Source organism: Poecilia formosa, unplaced genomic scaffold, assembly GCF_000485575.1.
Source record: "Poecilia formosa unplaced genomic scaffold, Poecilia_formosa-5.1.2 Scaffold297, whole genome shotgun sequence".
Lineage (NCBI taxonomy): Eukaryota > Metazoa > Chordata > Actinopteri > Cyprinodontiformes > Poeciliidae > Poecilia > Poecilia formosa.
In genome coordinates this window covers 206,951-226,152 of record NW_006800236.1, presented here as the reverse complement: position 1 = coordinate 226,152, position 19,202 = coordinate 206,951, and the positions used below count along the sequence as shown (strand labels likewise).

Genomic DNA, 19,202 nt, shown 5'->3' with positions numbered 1-19,202 from the left:
CTGCTTCCACCTACTCACAAACAGAAATACTACGGAGAGGGAGAAGAGGAGGACGCCTCATTGGCTGAGCTGCCGGCTGCCGCCTACGCAAAACTACCAACACTCCTCCGGCCCTCCGGAGCTGATAATTATCTGTTTATTTCGCTGCAGTGTCACGTCCAGTGGGCCGCCACCAGAGCCGCTTCCACCCCGTTCACTGAATATTTCAAACCTCGCTTTGAGGTCTTTTTTTTTGTTTGTTTTTCTTAATACATTCAACATCGACAGCTGACGACAGCAGAGCGGTGGATGCAGGAGGGGAGGAGCGGGTACCTTGTTGAGGTGGAGCTGCTGCTGCTGGAACTGCTGCTTGTGCTTCTCCAGGAACTGCTGGTGCTGCTGCTGCACCACCAGCTGCTGCAGGGCCAGGGCCTGAGCGTGGGCCTGGGCGGCGCTCCCCTGGGGCAGCGGCGCCGACTGGGTCCGCCCCAGGGGCCGGTGCTGCCGCTGCAGCTTGGCCATGGAGGCCGACGACATGGACATGCCGCTGACGCCTGGGGACGGACACACACAGACACACACGGTGGGGCTTAGGGATTAGATGAACGGCACAATCTGATCTGAACTTCCCGGTGAGAAATGTTGAACTGGTAACGCTGAAAGACGGAAAACGGATCAGATCTGTTCAGGAAAACAGTCTGGATGACAAAATCTGGGATTATGTCAGGATTCCTGAAGGGAAAAGTTAAATGTTTATACAGACTCGACTTCTGTTCATAGTTTTTAGTTTTTCTAGACTACATTACATTTTACTGTAACAGATGTGGAAAAGGGTTTCCGGCTTTCCTGAGAGATAAATATTCAAATCAACCTGAACTCATCGTTCTATGGAGAAACACAACAGTGGCAGCGTCATGCTGTGGGGATCAGAATTGACACATACAACCAGAGACTGATTAATCATTTCATTTCGAGGTATCAGAGTAAACATGTCTGAGCCCCCCCCGTACTCTTTGGTTCTCCTTGCACTGATTCCACCAATACAGACGCTCTGCCGCCGCCGCCAAACCGGAGATGTGCGAGCAGATGCACGCGTGAACCCGAACCAGCAGAACCATCTGTGCCGCCATACTGCAGCGGCTCCTCCGGCGTGATCATCCGAGCCCAATGCCATCTCAAGGCGTGGCACGGCGGTGGGGGGGAAAGCTCTAAACTTTAATGGGGGCCGCTAAATGATGCAAGGAGTTTGACTACTGTGCAGATTTGTCCACCGCTGCATCGCCAGGATGCAGAAACCCCACCGATGCGCAGCTGCCGGAGAGACGGGAGGAAAACAAGAAACAACGGTTTTCTGTCCTCCGATCTGTAATTTCTCACATCTGGGATCTTCAAAGTTTTTTCTTTTTCTTTTTTTTTGTTGTTTTGTTGTTAAAGAGCAGAAAACAGTCCTGCGTGCGTCTGCATGTGCGTCACAGCTCTTTCAACACTAATGCCTATCTGAAAATAGAAGCCATGTTTTTTTGTCTGTGAATGAGCTGATGGGAAAGGGCACACAATGCTCCCATGTCACACTCTCATAGCATACGCTGACATATGAAAGGAGCTCATTAGTTTGAGCAAATGAATGGACGTCTGTCAGCGAGAGGGGGTTACATCCCCTCTCGCTGTGAAAATAAAAAGTGAGAACGCCTCACTTTTTATTTTCTTTTTTGTTTTTTTAAATGGCTCACTGCTTTCCTTCATGTTTTATTCAGTTAACGGCAATTTTTCCAGACTTTAAATGGAGAAATCCTCTCGAAATTAAAACATATCTGAATGCACACGTTTACCAACAAGCCATGAAACTAGATGATGTTCTTCATTTCCTGAAGAAATCAAATTGTGACTTTGAACATCAAAAATACAGAATGTCATTCAGATAGAAACACATGTAAAAACAAACCTAAAATTTAGATTTAAACCACGGTTCCTACATATTTCCAGACTTCCTGGTCTTTTCCATTCATCCTAAAATCCATCACAAGAAAGTTCATTATGGATCTGTGACAAATATTATTAGGGTGATTTGAAGAATGAGAGGCTGGAAGGATGCAAGGAAGGAAGAAGACGGATGGAACAAGACAAGGATGGACAGGGAAGAAAATTGGGAGGGAAAAACAGAGGGATGAGGGCAGAAGGAAGAAAGAACAGAGGTAAGAAAAGACTGAGTTACACAAAGCAAGGAAGTACAGAAGGAATGAAGGAATAAAGGAAAAAGTAGGAAAGGAGGACACAAGGAATAAAGGGAGGACAAAAAACAAAGGTAGTGCAATGGAAAGATAGATGGATACAATTAAAGAAGAAAGGTAGAAAGGAACGTAAGGAATGAACCAACCAACTTTAAGACAACAGGAGACAGAATAAAGTCTGGAAATACAAATATTTTTCCAAAATCCAGACCTGGAAAGAAGTAAAATCAGATTCCAGGAAGCCTGCTTTAATGCGTTTCCCAAGTCTGGAAGACCTGGGAAACGTTCCACGTTTTCAAGGCTTTTCGACTCGGCCTCACCTGTCACCAGTGGGCTCTGAGCGGGACTCTGGTCCATCAGAACCATGTGCTGCAGCAGGGGGCTGTGAGCGCCGTGGCCACCGGACCCGCCGTCTGCGAGGTAGGGGCTCAAATGGCCACCGGAAAGGAAGGGGGGGCTGAGGGAGAGGGCTGGTTGCAGGCCTGCATCCTGCTGAGCGGAAGTCACCTGGAGGAGAGGGCGAGAAAAAAAACAATGAAAAAAACAACAGATGCTAAACTGCAAAATAAACACATTCATGGATGCAGAGTCAGACGTCCAGCTGATTTCCTCCTTACGTTGGAGGCAGCGGTGGCTGTGGCAGTGGCGGGCAGCCCCAAGGTGATGTTGGGGAGGGACGGCGAGGTGTAGAGGGACAGCTGGTTGATGGAGCCCTGATCGCCGCCGCACAGCCGCTGGGCCAGAGACGCCTGGAAGACACATTTACACAATCTGCATCACGGATACGGAGAAACATCCAGCGCACGACGGAAAACAGACACCACGATTCTGAATTACAATAAGTTCATTTTGTCGATTAGCTGAAGCTTCCTTGGTGGCAGCCGTCTTCTTTGACAAGCGAGTTTTACACCTTCTGTTTATTCGCACTTTGAATTCAGGTCAACTCTACGACAGAATGTTGGAGCCAGGCTGAAAAAATGTTTCTACTCCAAAAATAAAGTCATAGGACAATAGAGTAAAGGTTAAAAGTTCATTATGTGACTTTAAAAAAATACATAGATTTACCGTTGCAGGAAAACTGTTTATCTGCTATCAGCAATGGCCATGATAACAAACCTGAGAATTTATAAGCAAGAGAGGGAGGAGCATGAAGATAAAAAGGAGTGATTGACAGCACTAAGACCCACCTCTTGCCTCTAATTGGTTGTTTCTAGTTAGCACTGAGAGAAGGCAGACGAGCTTGATTTGTTGGAGATTATTTGTCTCAAATCAGAGAGACAACTCATCTCAAACTGAGACAAATCAGTTTCAGCAAATATGTTAAAATATATTTACTATTAAAGTTACATACTGCAGCGCTAACTCTTAACTTTAAGATGCTCTTTTGGTAAAATTGCGTTCTTATTCTGCTAATATTATAAAACAAAAGCCACTTTTTGACAATATTTTCAGTCATTTCTAATTTCTTTCTTTTTATAGAAGAAGAATAAATAAAAATCCGTTAAAATCAGATCCGGTATTGGGAGAAAGAAATTGTGGTTTTTATTTGTAAGCCGTGTCGCCCAGGCCTGGCAGATGTCCGCACATGGAGAAACGGCATTTGCTCCCTCCTGGCGTTCTAACGTTGTCACAGCCACCGGCCTCCTCCACACTGCCTGAGTGGCCCTAATGGCTTCCACAAATAGCATCCTGCCAGCTCCTCGACGCTGTCTCCCCCCGTCTGGAGCCCCGTCACCTCGCTCACAGCCTTTGTATATGCAACAGCCTGAAATGTTTGGTGAGCTAGAAACCAGAGACACAAATCTAATCCTACAGTTACAACTTTTTTGTTGTTGTTGTTTTATACGTGTTGAAGAAGATTTTAGGTTATAATATTTCTTAAGAAAGAAACTCTTTGGCTCAGTCTTCTCTTCGATCCCAGGTTCTCCCGGCGGACCGCGTGTAGCCACACAGAAAACAACAATGGGTGTTGACGTCACAGAATTACAGAGTTTAATCCAATAGAAGACAACGCATAAAATTACAACAGAAACTGCAGAACAACAGAGACATGCATTCATTTACCTGAGACAAATGGAAAAGGAGAAGGAAGAAAGAAAAGCAAAGACATGCAAAGACGTCTTTGGAGAATTGCGAGAGCAAATCTGATTTGTTACTCCTGTGTAGAAAGTTTTATAATAAAGGCGTATTCTTGTCTTTAATTTATTCAAATAAGGTGTACCTTTGCCAAGCAGAAGCTCTCTGACCCTTTTAAAACTCCTAGCAAGTCACGATCTAAGACCATTTGTCTCCATTGTTGAAACCAAGTGGAAGCAGAGACTCTCCTGAACTCCTGCTGTTTTATGGCTTTTCACGGATCAGTGTGAAAAGCTGGAACTTCTCCTGATTGTTTTCCTACACAGATCAAAAGTTCAAAAGATCTAGCAAACCATCTGCTGTAACTACAGGTAACATAAAGGTCAATAGGCCAGAATAAGTTACTAATTTCAAAACTATAATTAGGCTATTTCAATCAAGACATGTTAAGTTTTAAAACTAGCATATTTTAAATTCATTTTCTTAACATACGCTAGAAATAAAGACGACGGCTGTGATGTACCTCCATGTTGTTGGAGACGGACACAGTGATGCCGTTCTCGTTGGGGATGTTGTTGGAGCTGTTGTTCGGGGAGCTGGGGCCGGAGCCGGGGGCACTGCTGCACGCCGAGTCTGAGACAGGAGGAGAAGAAGAAGAATCAGCAGGAGTCTGGGAAAAAAAAAGGTTTGAAACAGCGGGATCCTCGCCGCCGCCTCCTCCTCCTCCTCCGCCTCTCACCCGCCATGTCGAGGGAACGCTTTTTGGCCGTAGTGATGGGGCTGTCTCTGCGGCGGAGCAGCGGGCTGCTGCGGCGCTCGCTCACTTTCTGCTTCAGCCGGGAGCGCAGCTTCAGGTTGGGCTCCGAGGCTACAGGGACAAGGAGGGACCGACATCTGTCACATAGTGTTTTTAACACAAAATAATCTGCTGGTTTCATTTAGAAAAAACACCAAATGATGTGTCCCTCCCCCCCCTCTATATGTGCATGACTGAAGTCAGAGTAGAAAGAAAGTACACCCTCTTTCAATTGCCGGGTTTCACATACTGGAATATATTAAAAATCTGCGATTGATTAATTATATTTTTTATCAGATTATGATCATTTTAAGAGGGGAAAAACTAAAATGCACCATAAAAAGCAGAAAATGAATGTTCTTAATTTTTTTGCTCTCAGTATCAAACAATGTCAGTGTGGAATGTGCTCTGTCTTGTAATTTCCACACTCGAGGTTAGATTAAAATAATCCCAGAACTCGGTGAAGGCCGGATAACTGCATTTGTCTCAACCGCAGCTGAAAACAAGGACAGAGAACCGGGCGAAAACAAACCGAATCCAAAACTTTTCATGCCTCAACAGAGCTCTGAACAAAGTGCCGAGCTTGAAGAAAAAAGTCAAATTTTCACGCAACAATCTCACAATCTTCCAGCTTGGGCTCCACACACGTTTCTGTTATGGAGCACCTTCCACAAAGCTGCCCTGTTATTAAAACCTCTTTGCAAGACAAACTGTTACACGCCGCTGTTCATTTAGCCTACAATTCATCCCTCCCAATTAGATGCTTCTGAACAAGCCAAACTCATATTTTCCCAAAGATGAGCTAAAAAGCAATTAGCTCCAATTTGGGAGCCGTGTCTGACTTGCCTACATGGCATTTCAGTCTTTTGTCTGGCCTGTCACAGACTTGTGAATAGAGACAGGGAGAAGGGAACGGCATGTCACCTTGGCCAGGCCTCTGGCCACTAATGCTCTGTTTACTTTATCCAGACGTTCATCAGCCTGGAATCTTTTCACTATTCATTATCTAATTTTTGGATATCAAGCCCAAAACCCAGAGGATGGCACGACCGGATCCATCTGCCACTGAGACCTCGCAGGAGCAGGAAAGCTCCAGGAAGCTTGCTGTTCCATGTAGAGGAGGGAGATCTCCTTTCAAGCAAACACTTGTAGATTTTGGTCCCGTTTCCAGTGTCAGGTAAAAATAAGCGTGATGAAAGGAGAGAGGTGTGAAATACAAAGTGCGAAGGGAGAGAAGGATGGAAAACTCCTTCCAGTTGGAGTCGAACCAATTAATGTAGACAGAAGTCTGCTTCGGAAGCCAATTTACTACGACTCTCGTAAAGGGTTGCAGATCACATCAATCAGACTTTTGAACACTTCGAGAAGCAACGTCTAAATTTCATCCGGAAAGACCCAATGAATGGAACTTCATGCTGCCAGGCAACAGCGTAACCAACCACGACGCCTTGCGGTTGGTTACGCAAGGCGTAACCAACCGCACTTGATCTTTGAAATCAAGTGCAGTTCAGGGAATATTTCTTTGTTTGTGACGTAGCATACACTCTTCAATACGAAAAAGACAGCAGACATACCATGATGGTGTTGATTGTCTGGGGATGTCTGCAGAAGGTTAGCTACTCGTCCAACCTCACCAACCAGAAGGATTAGCAAGGAAGAAATAAACTTTCTAAGAGCGCGTTGCCACCAGGCCTGATTAGTCCACTTTAATCCAACAGTTTGGCTAGAAGGTTTGGTTTGTTTGGAGAGATGTGAATCTGCGATTCAGACCAAAAAAGCAAACTCTGGTCTGCCTAAACACCTAGGTCTTGGTTTGAATTCATTTGCGAATGCCAAGGAGCCCAAAGGCCGCTTCAAAAGCAGGAAGTGAACTATAGCGTAGAGCATTCTGGGTAAATAAAATCAAAACAAACGGCTTGTTTTCTTTAGCTAAAAACAAAAGATGCTAAAATCCCACGCTATTCTATTTTTATTTACACTTTCGTGAAGAAGGAAGTGTCGCTCATGTCTTCTTCAGAGGTTTTCGTGCTTTTTCCTTCAGTGGTTCTTGGTGCGACGCCGCCACAGGAGAGGAAGTGAACAGGTGTTTCAAAGAGATTTGTTTGTTTGATCCGGTGCAATGAAAATGTCACAGATGTTGAAATTTTGGTCTCCAATTGAAACACCCCAAGGCTCACTTTTGGGAAGTAGAAGTCAACAAGTCTTCCCAATTTAGTTGCTAGTTGCAGTTGTTTCTGTCATATTATTACAAATGTAAACATGTGGAATTTACATTTGTGTTAAAGCTTTGCTGGTTTGAACATTCAAAGATAGGCTAAAGGCTTTCAGGGGAAGTATGTGCAACTATATCCAAACCCTAGCTTACACTTTAACAGACGTAATTTCTCCCTGAATTTGATCCCGAGGCGGTGACCATTAGCATGCGAAAGGAAAAACAAAGCCCCGGGACTGACAGGAATAATAATTAGCACCCGGCGAAACAGAAGCGTTTGGTTTCTGTTTTCCGGTGGAGCGAAAACACATTTGAGAAAGAGAATGATCCGCTGTGACAGGAGCCCGAATGATCACAGCAAAGATGTACTCAAAGCCAAGTGGAATTGATCCAGAGAATGTCAATACTCGTGAAAAGAGCTTTTCTCCGTTACCCGAGACGACAGGAGAGACAACGACACAATGGGATGTTTATGGAAATGCAACTGCTGCCAAACAATGTGCTGCTTTTCAGAGAAAATAGCAATGTCAGTTTAATTAAAGCTTATAGTTAAAGAGCCCTTGGTTAGTTTAAGCTATCTGATTCAGACTCATAGACCATTTTCTCCCCTCATTTCATCCTGATACTCGCCATTTTTGCACTACTTGCAATTGCAGCTTATAACTTTATTTTCTTTGCTTTAGATAGAAAGTATGGCAAGAACAGCACATTTGGATGAAGCTACTGTACTTTACATTATTTGAAATGTACAGTACATTTCGGTGTAGTTAAAATTTGCAAGTACTTGAAACACCTCCTTAAAAAAAGGCTTAAAACTGACTAATTTAATCATTCAAACACCAAATATACCTTAAAATGCATTAATACAGACGGTGGAAACCTTCTTAGCTAACAGCTTTATCTCCACCACTCTTAAGGGAACAAACACCAGCCTAGCCGGTAGCATTGCGTCTAGCTTCCGAAGATGCATTTTCTTTTGAATTTTTGACATGTGCGCTACAAAAAAAAAAAAAAAAAATCAGCTAAAAAAACAAATTAGCGAACATTGAACCGCAAATAGGTCCACTATATGTTCACGATGATCCTCATTAGAAATGTGTAGCTACATCATATCACTCCACAGACGGCCTATTGTTGTCATCCCTGTCAAAATGGGCCGTAAAGCGGAGTCAGAAAGCTCCACATCGCGCTCAATCGGGCCGCAGCTTGTTGCTTTGCATTTCTGCGTTGTACAGCTCCAGACTCCCTATGTGCCATTGTGTCCATGCGGAGGACGGGCTGCCCCAGTTCAGGGTAAAATCCACGCTTGCTCTGCCAGGAGCAGTACGCTTAGCTGTGCCTCTATCAAAGGGTGCTGTGAGTCTGAGGGCCTCACGCTTTTCCACACCGGCTACGTCTCTCTGAGGCATCTCTGTGTGTGAGTGCGCGGACCACACAGGGCATTATTCATGTGATGCTCTCTCTCGTTCCTCACTGTGCGATATGTAGGGGAGGTTAATGGGTTTGGGCCCTCTATCTGGACGACGGAGGTTTTTAAGGAGCCCCCGCACTTGTCACGCAAACACACCATCCGCCAAAGTAACTTTAAAAGTCACGACATTGGCCATAAGGCATCCACGGCCTCTCCTGTTGTTGCCGGCACAGACGCGTTCTAGCAACGCGCCGCTGGTACGACGTTCCTTTTCTGTTTTTATTTTCGGCCACCGCTGGAAATCCTGGCTTCCAGGCTTTGACTTTTACAACCTGGCGCTGATATAAAAGGGCCTCTAAACGATCCCGAGCTGGGATTACCATAAGTAAACTCCACAAAGCACGTCATTGCTGTGGGCAAACATCAGGGTGGCACAGGTTCTCCTCGCTCCTGGCAGCCGAGCACAATCTCTGGCATTATAAAAGCGGAGCGGCGACGCTCCCGGGACCGTCTTTTTGCTTCTTTTCTCCCCCCGTGAAGCAGGTTTATTTTATGAGATCATTGTGCCACATGATTTCTTTTAAATCCAGCTTGCCAGCTCTTGTTTTCGGTGCTATAATCTTCCATTTCAAAGCCGCTGGAAGGAGATCTCCATCCTACCTGCCCCAGAAAATTCTCAGTGTCCTTCACCCTACTTTCCCTCCTTTTTTTTTTATTTATTTTTTTTAACTCTCACATTATTCCCCCCCCACACCCTCCCCGTCTTCTTGCTCTCCCAGGTTGGAATGTGGCTGTGTGGGCCAGTGTCAACTGCGGTCTGTCCGCCATCGCAGCCAGCGGCTCGAAGCCTCGGAGTAAACAGGGCCCAGGCTGCAGCCGCCTGCCGCTGCGCTAAGTGAATAATTGCACTGTAAGATGACCGCCGCTTCGCAGCTACACCGCCGCGGCACGCTGTTCACACGTCGCGCACCCGCACACAAAGCTACGCTTATAAACACAGGGCGGGAGGGGGGTGAACAAAAACAGACGGAAAACAGCTGGTTTTACTCTGCAAAAAAGATGTAAGGCCGTGAGCCGCAAGCAAATCTTTTTTTTTTTTTTTTTCCAGCGGGGCATTAAGGAGTATTTTAGCTGCTTTACAGAGATCTGACAAGATCTGGGCAGGATCGAAAAGAAAACACGCGGCTCAGTGCGACGCTGCTGCTGCACCGTGAGAGGGAAAAGCACAGTAGTGGTTTTATTCTTAACGTTTTATGTACAAGAAAAGATGAATTACTGTGCTTTTTCACCTGTTTTTCCTCACAACATCCCACTTCCACCTGCTTCTGGTTCTTTAGTGAGTTACAGTAGCTAATAGAAGATCAGGTCAAAGACGCCATAGCTTAGCTAATGTAGTGTGTGCAGGTGGTGCAGAAATGTGCAGCTAGTTTTAAGGAAGGTTTCTGCATTTAAAAGACAACTTCAGCTGTGGTGAGGAAATTCATTGGATGTTTTTGTTGAGTTTGAAAAAACAACAGTATTTGATTTCAGATGCAGCAATCACACTCTTACCGACTGGAACCGACTTTTGTTTATTGCCGAGATTTTAATCGGGCTATTCCATCTTTTCATTGAAAGGCAACGACACGTACAAAACTCATTTCAATGAACATATTCAAACGTAAAGCATTCACTTTCACACAAGAAAAAAACAAAGTACATCACAACTCTTTGATGAGTTCTTTACAGAGAAAGAAAAGGTGGGAATTTTGAGTTTTGGTGCATTTAATGAACCTAAAACATCAGCTGTTTTTAGTCTGTTTTTTGAGTCAAGTAAAAACTTGAAAATTTGATTATTGGTGGATTAAAGATTCACAACATATCAATATCTACATTGGTATCAGTCGATGTTTGTCACTTTTTGTAAGATATTAGTATTGGTCCGATAAGGAAAAGCAGCTTGATAATAATGATGTTTATTTCCAACTTATTGTTTGGGTAAGTGTATTAATGGATATGTTTACAGTAAATGTCTGCTTTTGACCAAAAAAGCCAATAACATCAATATATCGGTCAATATTGATATCAGCCTAAATGTTCATATCGGTAAATCAATAACTGTAATCTTTGACGTTTCTATACTTGGTTATCTTAAAAAGAAAGTATAATGATGCGGCAATCAGCCACTAATCAAAATAACATGATTTTCAATTGATTGGCTCAACCATTAGCAGGTCAAATATGGAAAGAAGTAGAAATGCATGAAGAGTAAACACCTACATTTTTTAAAATTGAAACAAATTAACTAAGATTATCTTATAAAGCTAATGTTGAAAAGAAAAAACAGAATTGACCAAAATCTGAAATAGCACAAATGATCAGAAATCGGTATCGGCTTCAAAAAGCCCGATCGGTGTATGCTTACTGAAGATTGGTTCAAAGAAAAAATAAAAGTAAGAAGCTCTAAAGACAGTTTGGTTTTATTCTCAGATATCTGTCATTAGTAAAAAGTTGAAAGTATTTCATAAAGCAAAGACCTGAAGTCATAACCATTACACTGTAAGAGATCAGTGTCCCACAAAACGTCTCATCATGTCCAGTAAGCTTGTTTTGCTAAAATATTAGAACTATTATCCATTTATGCATCAAGCTAAAGACTGACAAACATTTTCCAAAAACTCAAAGAATTCTGGAAGGACATCTTTAAAATAAATCAGGTAACAAAATCATGATTCTCTTCCCACTTAACTCTCTCTCTCTCTGTTGTGCTCCACTACCACCTACACTAACTCTTTAACACTCTCATGTGGGGGATGCTTGGAGACCCTGACAGCCTAATGTGGATGTGATTAATGGAGCAGACCTCTGATGCTGTCTAAAATATGCCAGACATGAGTCTGCACTGCAGCTAGCAGCCGCAGCTCTTCTGTGTGAGCATGCATGCAGCAGATACGCCGGTCTTCACCAGTGAAACTAGGGAGTTTGGCAAAAAAAAAACAAACAAAAAAAAACGCACCAGTCTTTCGCAGCGGGAAGTCGTCCCGAGGGTTGTAGACGCCCAGCACCGGGTGATTGTAGGTGGACACTGTGGTTTGTGGAGGCGAGCTCTGGTCCAGAGAGCTATGCTGGGTTTTTCTGCAATAAAAAAACAAACAAAAAAAAAAACAAACAACAAAAAAAACAGAAATCATCAATGGTGTGTGTGTCGAAAAGAAACCATCTCGTTCTCGTGGACTTAAACGATTTAGGCGTCATGCAAATTGCTTGGCAAGGACGCGGACATGTGTCGCCATCTGCTCGCTTCCTACAGTACAAAGTGTCGTTTGTAGGGAAAAACTTAAGCCGCGTTTGGATCTGGCCCAAATGCATGTTCCTGACAAGAGGGTAACGCAGTTGTCTCTTCCAGAACTCAGTGGGAGGCTTGAGTCCAGAGTGAAGGAGTTCATATTTAAGTTAGGAGCAGAGTCAGAAATACACAGACGGTGTATTACGTAACGGTATTACGTAACATTGCTTATTCTCTCTACTGTATTTGTAATTTATGGATTTAGTCGTGTCATTTTACAAAAAAAAACACTATATAGTTGTAGAGGTAGATCATTGTGGAAAATGTAAAATTAAAACCTTACAGCTGGCAGAAGGTGAAGTCATAAATCAGAGGGCCCAAAACAGAGCCCTGTGGATCCTCAGATCATAAAAACATGCCAAAAAACATTAAATTAACTGTTAAACCTTAAAAAATATATTGAATTTGTATTTCACACTCAAATTAATTTTTTACCCTTATTTTATTTCCTTCAAAACTTTTATTTGCTGATATTGAGTAAAGAGGGATCATTAAAAATGCTATTTCTTGTCCTTTTGCTTGTCAACTGGGGATAAAAATCAGAATGTTTTTTTTTTATTATTATTTGCATGTCATGTCAAAAATCTCCATTTCTTTTTCATATTAATGTTGCAGTTCCTGACACAGTGGAAAAACTGTCTTGAAATAGATTCAAACGAGAATAAATTACATTCCCCGGCTATATTTATTCCTCGGAGACGTCAGAGAAGTGGGAAGATGTCGCGAGGACCACGCAGGCGGTTCTGAACCATCTTCATTTAATTTCAAATGTAATATTTTCTTGCTTCGACCACGAATGTGTTGTCAGCTGACACAAGCATTAAAAAGGTTCAAGACTACAGACAAAAAAAAAAAAAAACGGAAACAAGAGGGAGATGAATAATCTCACCTTTCACCTGTGTTTTTACTTTGCGACACAAGCAGAAAAGCTAAACCTGCACTGATTTTATTCACTGGCGTATCTTTCAATCTACCGATGTATGCTACTGCATAATGAACGCTCCAGTCGACGCGACCTTGCTGTGTTTATGCTCGCTCGGACGCGCGGCAAACAAATCGGAAATGGCAAGTGTGCACACCTGCAAAACGGATCGAGGAATGCTACAATTAACTCCAAGGACTTTCAGCCGTCGTCAGGATCCAATATCCTCCTCTCACTTTCACGTCTGCACCCGTTTGTTTTCTGCCTCTGATCACTCAGTGAGACTCAAACAGAGCAGGTATTAGCATGTGTCATTACTTAGCTGTCAGTCCACTGTTTTCTGCTGCTTCCGATCAGGTGACGGTTAATGGAAAAGCCGTCTTACCGGTACCAGTAGGGGGCGTCGTTGGGGAGGCCGCCCTGGTTGAGGCTCCGCTGGGCCAGCGCCTTCTTTTTGTTCAGGACGAACTCCTGCAGACGCATCTTCACCTCGGTGCTGGCCACGGCACCTGATGAACACAGGGAAAATACAAGAGGCAATGAATTTCTTGTATTTAAAATTCGTCAATTCTTGAGATCCCTTCTAAAAACATTAATAACTCTTTATTTTAATATTTCAAACAGCAAATGCATCTTAGAAAGCGTCTTAGCAGTGGCTATCATCTAGTCTTCCTTATCTCCACTCTATGGCGTTCAGCCAATCAATGCCAAGTATAATAAATGGAACTCTTGGATTGGCTGCTTTGCAAACGTTAGCCAACAGCGTGAAAGTAGCATTCCAGCTAGGTATTTCTGCTTTTTATCAATTTTGTTTTATTCCCCTACATTTAACAAAGAAGACATAAACTTATCTATGAGGTAAAATATTATTTCATTGATTTAAAATCAGTGGAGTCATCCATTTGTGAAATGCAGCAGACATTTCCTGGATCTAGGATTAAAAACAGACAATCATCAAATGGGAAATTTACTAATTACCACACAAGGAATTAAACAAAAATGATGCAAAACTCATCGGAGAGATTTGAAGACACCATCGCCACACATCGCACTCATACAGACACACACACGGGAGCAAACACAGCAACCCTCTGACTCCCTGCTCGCCCGATCCCTGAACATTTTCCATAAAGTGCGAGAAGGCGCGCTCTCTCAAGGACGCCTGTCCATTTGCTTTCAATGAACTTGTTGAGAGAGACGTCCAGAGGTAATAGCTCGGCCCGGCCCGCGCCAAGGCCACCGGGGTATTACCACTCGTTCGCCACTGCAGAGCGCGCCGCCTCTCCGAGTGAAATGGAAACGCACGTGAGGCAAACACAACAGTTATTTCAACCTTGGAACGGCTTGAATGAGGAGCTCTTACTGAGCCTGGCCGCCTGCAGCCCGTCTGACACGGAGAACCATTTACGGAGCTATTTAGCCGCGGAAGTGTCTAGTTTTGCTTGTTTTAGTGCTAAAAGACAGAATCTGTAACGAGAGGTGTCAAATCTTTTAATGAAGTTTCTCCCGCTGCTTCTAATCTCGCCTCACTTATGGTGCTTTTGCGATAATTTCACTAATTGGAGAACCACAACCTGAAGTCGTATTCATCACCTCTGAGACAGAAGCACCTTTTAGTTACAGCTGCAAGTCTGTGGAGTAAATCTGAACCGGCTTAGCAGATCTAGAAACTAAAATCTTTGCCTGTTTTTCTTTGCAAAACAACACAACCTCAGTCAGATCGGACGGAGAGCATCCGAGAACATGTAAATGTAGGCTTTGACTAGCCCATTCTAACACACAAAATACATTTTTCTTGTCATTTGTTCTCACAGTTTGAAGAACAAGCCTAACGTGGAATATTTAAACAAGACAAAATTAATCTGATTCTTGCACACAATCTTAAAAGTGTGGCATGAATTTGTATTTTCCTCTCCTGAGTCGGTGCTGTGTTGCTTGCCACAAATTTGCAGTAAGATGTAGATTTGGGCTTTAACTATATGCCATTCAAACACATGATACGTTTACTCTTGGGCCACAAAAATGTCATTTAAACAATTTTAAAAACAAAAAACTAATTTCATTGTGACTTTTTGTACATGTTTATTTTATAAAGTATTCATATTTTTTCTTGTGAATTGATCTGCAATCATCGTAGATCTGAAACATTAAAAAAAAAAAAAGCTTTTTCGCGGGGGATTGATGGTTTTCTAAAACTTCAATTCCTGTCCTTCCGTGTCCACAATTAAACACATAAAATATCTAATGGTTCAACTAATATCTAATGCGACAAAAAGTGGAAAAAGCTCAAGGGTCGTGCATATTTTTTGGCACAAAAACGTTGCACAAACATCAGGCGTTGCCATGGCTCCGCGCGCAGACGGGAAACACGCGGCGTCGGAGCGACTTACTCTCCTGGCCCCGCTCCTTGTTCTTCAGCAGCTGCAGCTTCTGCTCCCTCTGCTGCTTCTCCAGCTCCTGCTCCAGCCGGTGGTTCTCCATCTTCCTCTGGTGCTCCAGCAACTCCTGCTGGTGCTTCAGGGCCAGCAGCTCCTGTTGCTGCTGCACAAAGAAACATCAGGAATATTGTGAGTTAGAGAAGAAAAAAAATGGAGAAGGGCTTTCTTCCTAACAGCCTCGTTTGAGCTCTCTTCAGAACAGATTCAATTCGCTGCCTTTCTCGCTTTGAAAAAAGTATTTTCATTCAACTTCTGCTCTCTCTGAAGTAAATAACTCTGACAGCTGTTCAAAGCCATAAAATTAAACCTCTGCAATTCCTCTAAAAACCTCAGGCCAAAAGCTTTAGCCTTTAAACAAATATAAGCAATTTAACTGGGAACGAGGCTTTAGCAAAACACATAATCCAATCTGCTTACTTCCTCGTCGCGCTGTAAAAAACCTTTTCCTTTCTTTTTTTCATTTAAAAAGGCTCCGAGAGTAAATTTCTTTATTTTTCCGCTAAAAACCAATCTGTGGCCTGACAGCTTGTCCTGCAACCAAAAGGTCAGGAATAAAATCAGCTCCAAAGCTACAACGTGCCCACGATTGCCTCCTCTTCATCACGCTGAAGGGTCCTTAAAAAAAACCAGACGGAGACCCTCGCTGTGAGTCACTTTGCATAAAAGCAGCCAATTAAACAGCACCGAAATGAGCTTCTGCGATCAACAATACGCCGCTATTAGAGACACAAACGTTCCCTGATAGCAAGACCGAGACAACCTGAGGAAGCACAAGTCTTTTTTAAATAATGATTTAGACTATTGAAGATTTTTAAAAAAGGTATCTAAAGCAACCTCACTGTGAGAGGAAGTAACCTGATGACTGATTGAGCCACAACTGACACCAAGAGTAACTAAAGAATTAATTTTTCCTGAGGAATTTTGGTCGACTCTTCTCTGCAGAGTTAACTGAGCCATTAAAAAGGGTCTGATGGACATGTTCAAACTTTTACTCTGCTACTCCAAAACCGTCAGTTTTTATATTCTCTGAATAAAGTGAATCATTTTTGAAAACTGAATTTAGTGTTTACAAAATGTCATAATATCAACATCATTTCTCAAGTTGCACCGATCCACTTTTTTCAATTACGATTCTGATATCATTAGTTTTGGTTGATGATAATCGGATGTTGAAAAACAGCTGAACTGACTAAAAACTTTACTTTTTTTTTTTTTTTTAAACACAGTCATAACTGTACCAGTAGAGCATCACAAGGTTGGTCAAACATGTAAAAACAACACAACTTTAATTTGTTCACTCAGTGCAACTGGGAGGATAACAGCCAATATAAAACAAATAATAAATTAACTTTCGGGATCTTGGGTTGTTTGAGTTGGATTTGGGTTTTGTTCATTTCTGTTTTCCTTAGTTTCTTTTCTTTGATTACTTTCTGTTTTACTTACTTCAGTTCAGTCATTCTTAGTGTTTCTTGTTACGTTTAGTTATTCCTCGTCACTCCAGTTTATTATGTTTCTTGGCTCCAGTTGATATTTAGTGTTAGATTTATTTCCCTTAGGTGCTTTCCCTCACTCCCGAGTGCCACTTTATCTCTCTCTCTCCTCACACCTGCAACCCATTAGCTCTATAATTAGTTAGGTCTTTGTTCAGAATTTAACCTCACAGTGTTTAAACTCAAGCACTGTGAACGAACAGTCCTCGCTGGTTCCTCCAGTCATATCCTGGTTACTCCCACCGTTGATACTCTGCTTGCTTTTTGTTCCTGGTTCCTGTTTTTGTTCTGCTCTGGATCCCTGTGGTCCCTATGATTTTTTTGTAAGTTTTCAGATTTGTCATTTATAAACATTCAACATGATCCATGGTCCCCTGTCCATGGTGTGTCCCGCCTCTCACCCATTGACAGCTGAAGACAGGTACAGCACCCCTCCCAACCCCAATGGGATAGGTGTGTAAGAAAATGGATGGATGGATGGATGGATGGATGGATGATCCATGCTCCCAGCTTGTTTAGTGACCTATATTTGATCGGTTCACAGCGATGGCATGTAATCATCCGGATTGCAAACCCTGTAGCCGGGCATTCTGCGGCAGAGACGTAAACCTGTGTTTGCGGCGAGGCCAAATCAGACCCCCGAAATGAGGCTGTGAATAAATTAGTGGCTTGGGGCCGAGAGGAGGAAGAGCTCTCTGGAGCGCAGCCAGTCATCGCTTTTTGACTTCAAACCGAGGTTGGGGAAGAGGGAAGAGGGGTTTTAGTGGGCGGGACCTCCTCGCCCACATGCACACAGGACACTTACACACCCAAAACCCCTTGCGGCTCGGCTGACCAGAGCCGTGCACATCCTTCCCTCCTAACTTGTGCAGGAGATTTCTCTGCCACCCGCAAACGCAGACGAGCGAGTGCAGGCAAACGTTTTGATGAAATTTAAGAGGATGTGTACGTTTTCATGTTTTCTAAGGCAATTCTGTGTGTGTTTTGTGTTTGTGTGTGTGTGTGTGTGTGTGTGTACGCCCGGTGAATAGAGGTGATTGAGGCCGGGGGGCTCCACGCTGAAGCCGTGCGTCACGAACATCTGAGCTGTCCCGCCGCTTCAGACCGCAAGCCAAGAGGACCCTTTAGATGGCAGCGCCCATTAACCAAAGCGTCACGAAAACCGAGGCAGGACTGTGCTTGGCAGATCTTAACAGGGACGGTGTGTGTGCGCGGAATTTTAAGCCAGAGAGGCAAGACGTACAGGAGAAAGGAAAGCAGGATGCGGATTTAAGGGAGAAGATTAAACCAACGACATTGATTTGTCTTTAGCGTCTAATTTTGTTGCTCGGCAAAAAATCCGAACAGTGGCACTGTTTTCGTTTTCACTTAGTGTCAACAACTTAGCAGCTTTTATTTAAGAGGCATAATTTGAGTCATTTTATGCACTGTTCAAAATGGGAAAGACAAGAGAAGACGCCACTTGGATATTTACTAGCAGCATTTATGAGGAATCCACACCTATTTTCTTGCTGTGTAATAAAACTAAACAGGAAGTGTTATGAACAGCTTAAATGAGGATCAGTTTACCCCCTCTAATGTACAGTAACAATTATTATAAGCGACATGAAAGATTTTTAGAGGAAGGAACTGAAGGCAGGGTTTCCTCCAGTGTATTATAAGCCTGGCGGCCCGCCATGCTTTACTAGCCCCGCCGCCAGGCTAAGCGTTGCTTGTTTATGTTTCTAAGAAAGGGGGAAAAAAAAATCTTTTTTTTTTGTTTGTTTTTTAAAGCCGGGCTGCAAGCGTCTCTTTTGCTCTTAGCATTTCACTAGCAGAGCAGATTTATTCCTAAAGGATAGGTTTATAATTTATGCATTTAAAAGCCGACAGCGTGGACCAATCACACCGCTGGCGCCTCTGCGCTTTGCCTCACGCGCTGCCGCTGCTTTACCTCAGCGGGATCGCGCGCTGCCGCCTCCTTTCACTCAAACTGGACAAAGGCTGACCTGTATGGATATTTACATCAGCTTACTGTGCAGAATTATGATCCTTTGGAGAACTCTAGGTAAGAGTTTAAAACCCGCCGCGTTAGCTCTGGTTGCGCAGCTCAATGTGAACCGCAGGAATAAGTTGTAGCGAATTCAGAGGCGCGTTGTGGAGCGGTGAGAATGATTTATCTTAGTGAACGAACAATTTACATCTCAACACGCTGCCCAGTGTGTGGCTCTGTGTCTGTCTACCCTGTAAAGTTCATGTCTGTGGTCCCTGTTGGCCGGAGCGTTTGTGGATAACGAGCAGCGCGAACTTGGTCATGCATGTTCAGCCCGGTGAGGAGCTTTAACG

General features: G+C 43.4%; 1 protein-coding gene across 6 annotated transcripts in view; it reads right to left on the bottom strand.

The window, feature by feature from the left end:
• The window catches only part of LOC103151923 (histone deacetylase 4-like), a 63,399-nt gene that overhangs the window by 11,703 nt on the left and 32,494 nt on the right, over positions 1-19,202 (bottom strand). For all 6 annotated transcript variants that reach the window (XM_016660755.1, XM_007572206.2, XM_016660756.1 and 3 more), the window contains 8 exons: positions 15,340-15,490; positions 13,335-13,458; positions 11,698-11,816; positions 5,023-5,151; positions 4,807-4,916; positions 2,825-2,956; positions 2,528-2,714; positions 313-533 (listed from right to left, as the gene is read on the bottom strand). In XM_016660755.1, the coding sequence (XP_016516241.1) occupies positions 313-533; positions 2,528-2,714; positions 2,825-2,956; positions 4,807-4,916; positions 5,023-5,151; positions 11,698-11,816; positions 13,335-13,458; positions 15,340-15,490 (1,173 nt within the window). The remainder of the gene's footprint in view (positions 1-312; positions 534-2,527; positions 2,715-2,824; positions 2,957-4,806; positions 4,917-5,022; positions 5,152-11,697; positions 11,817-13,334; positions 13,459-15,339; positions 15,491-19,202) is intronic.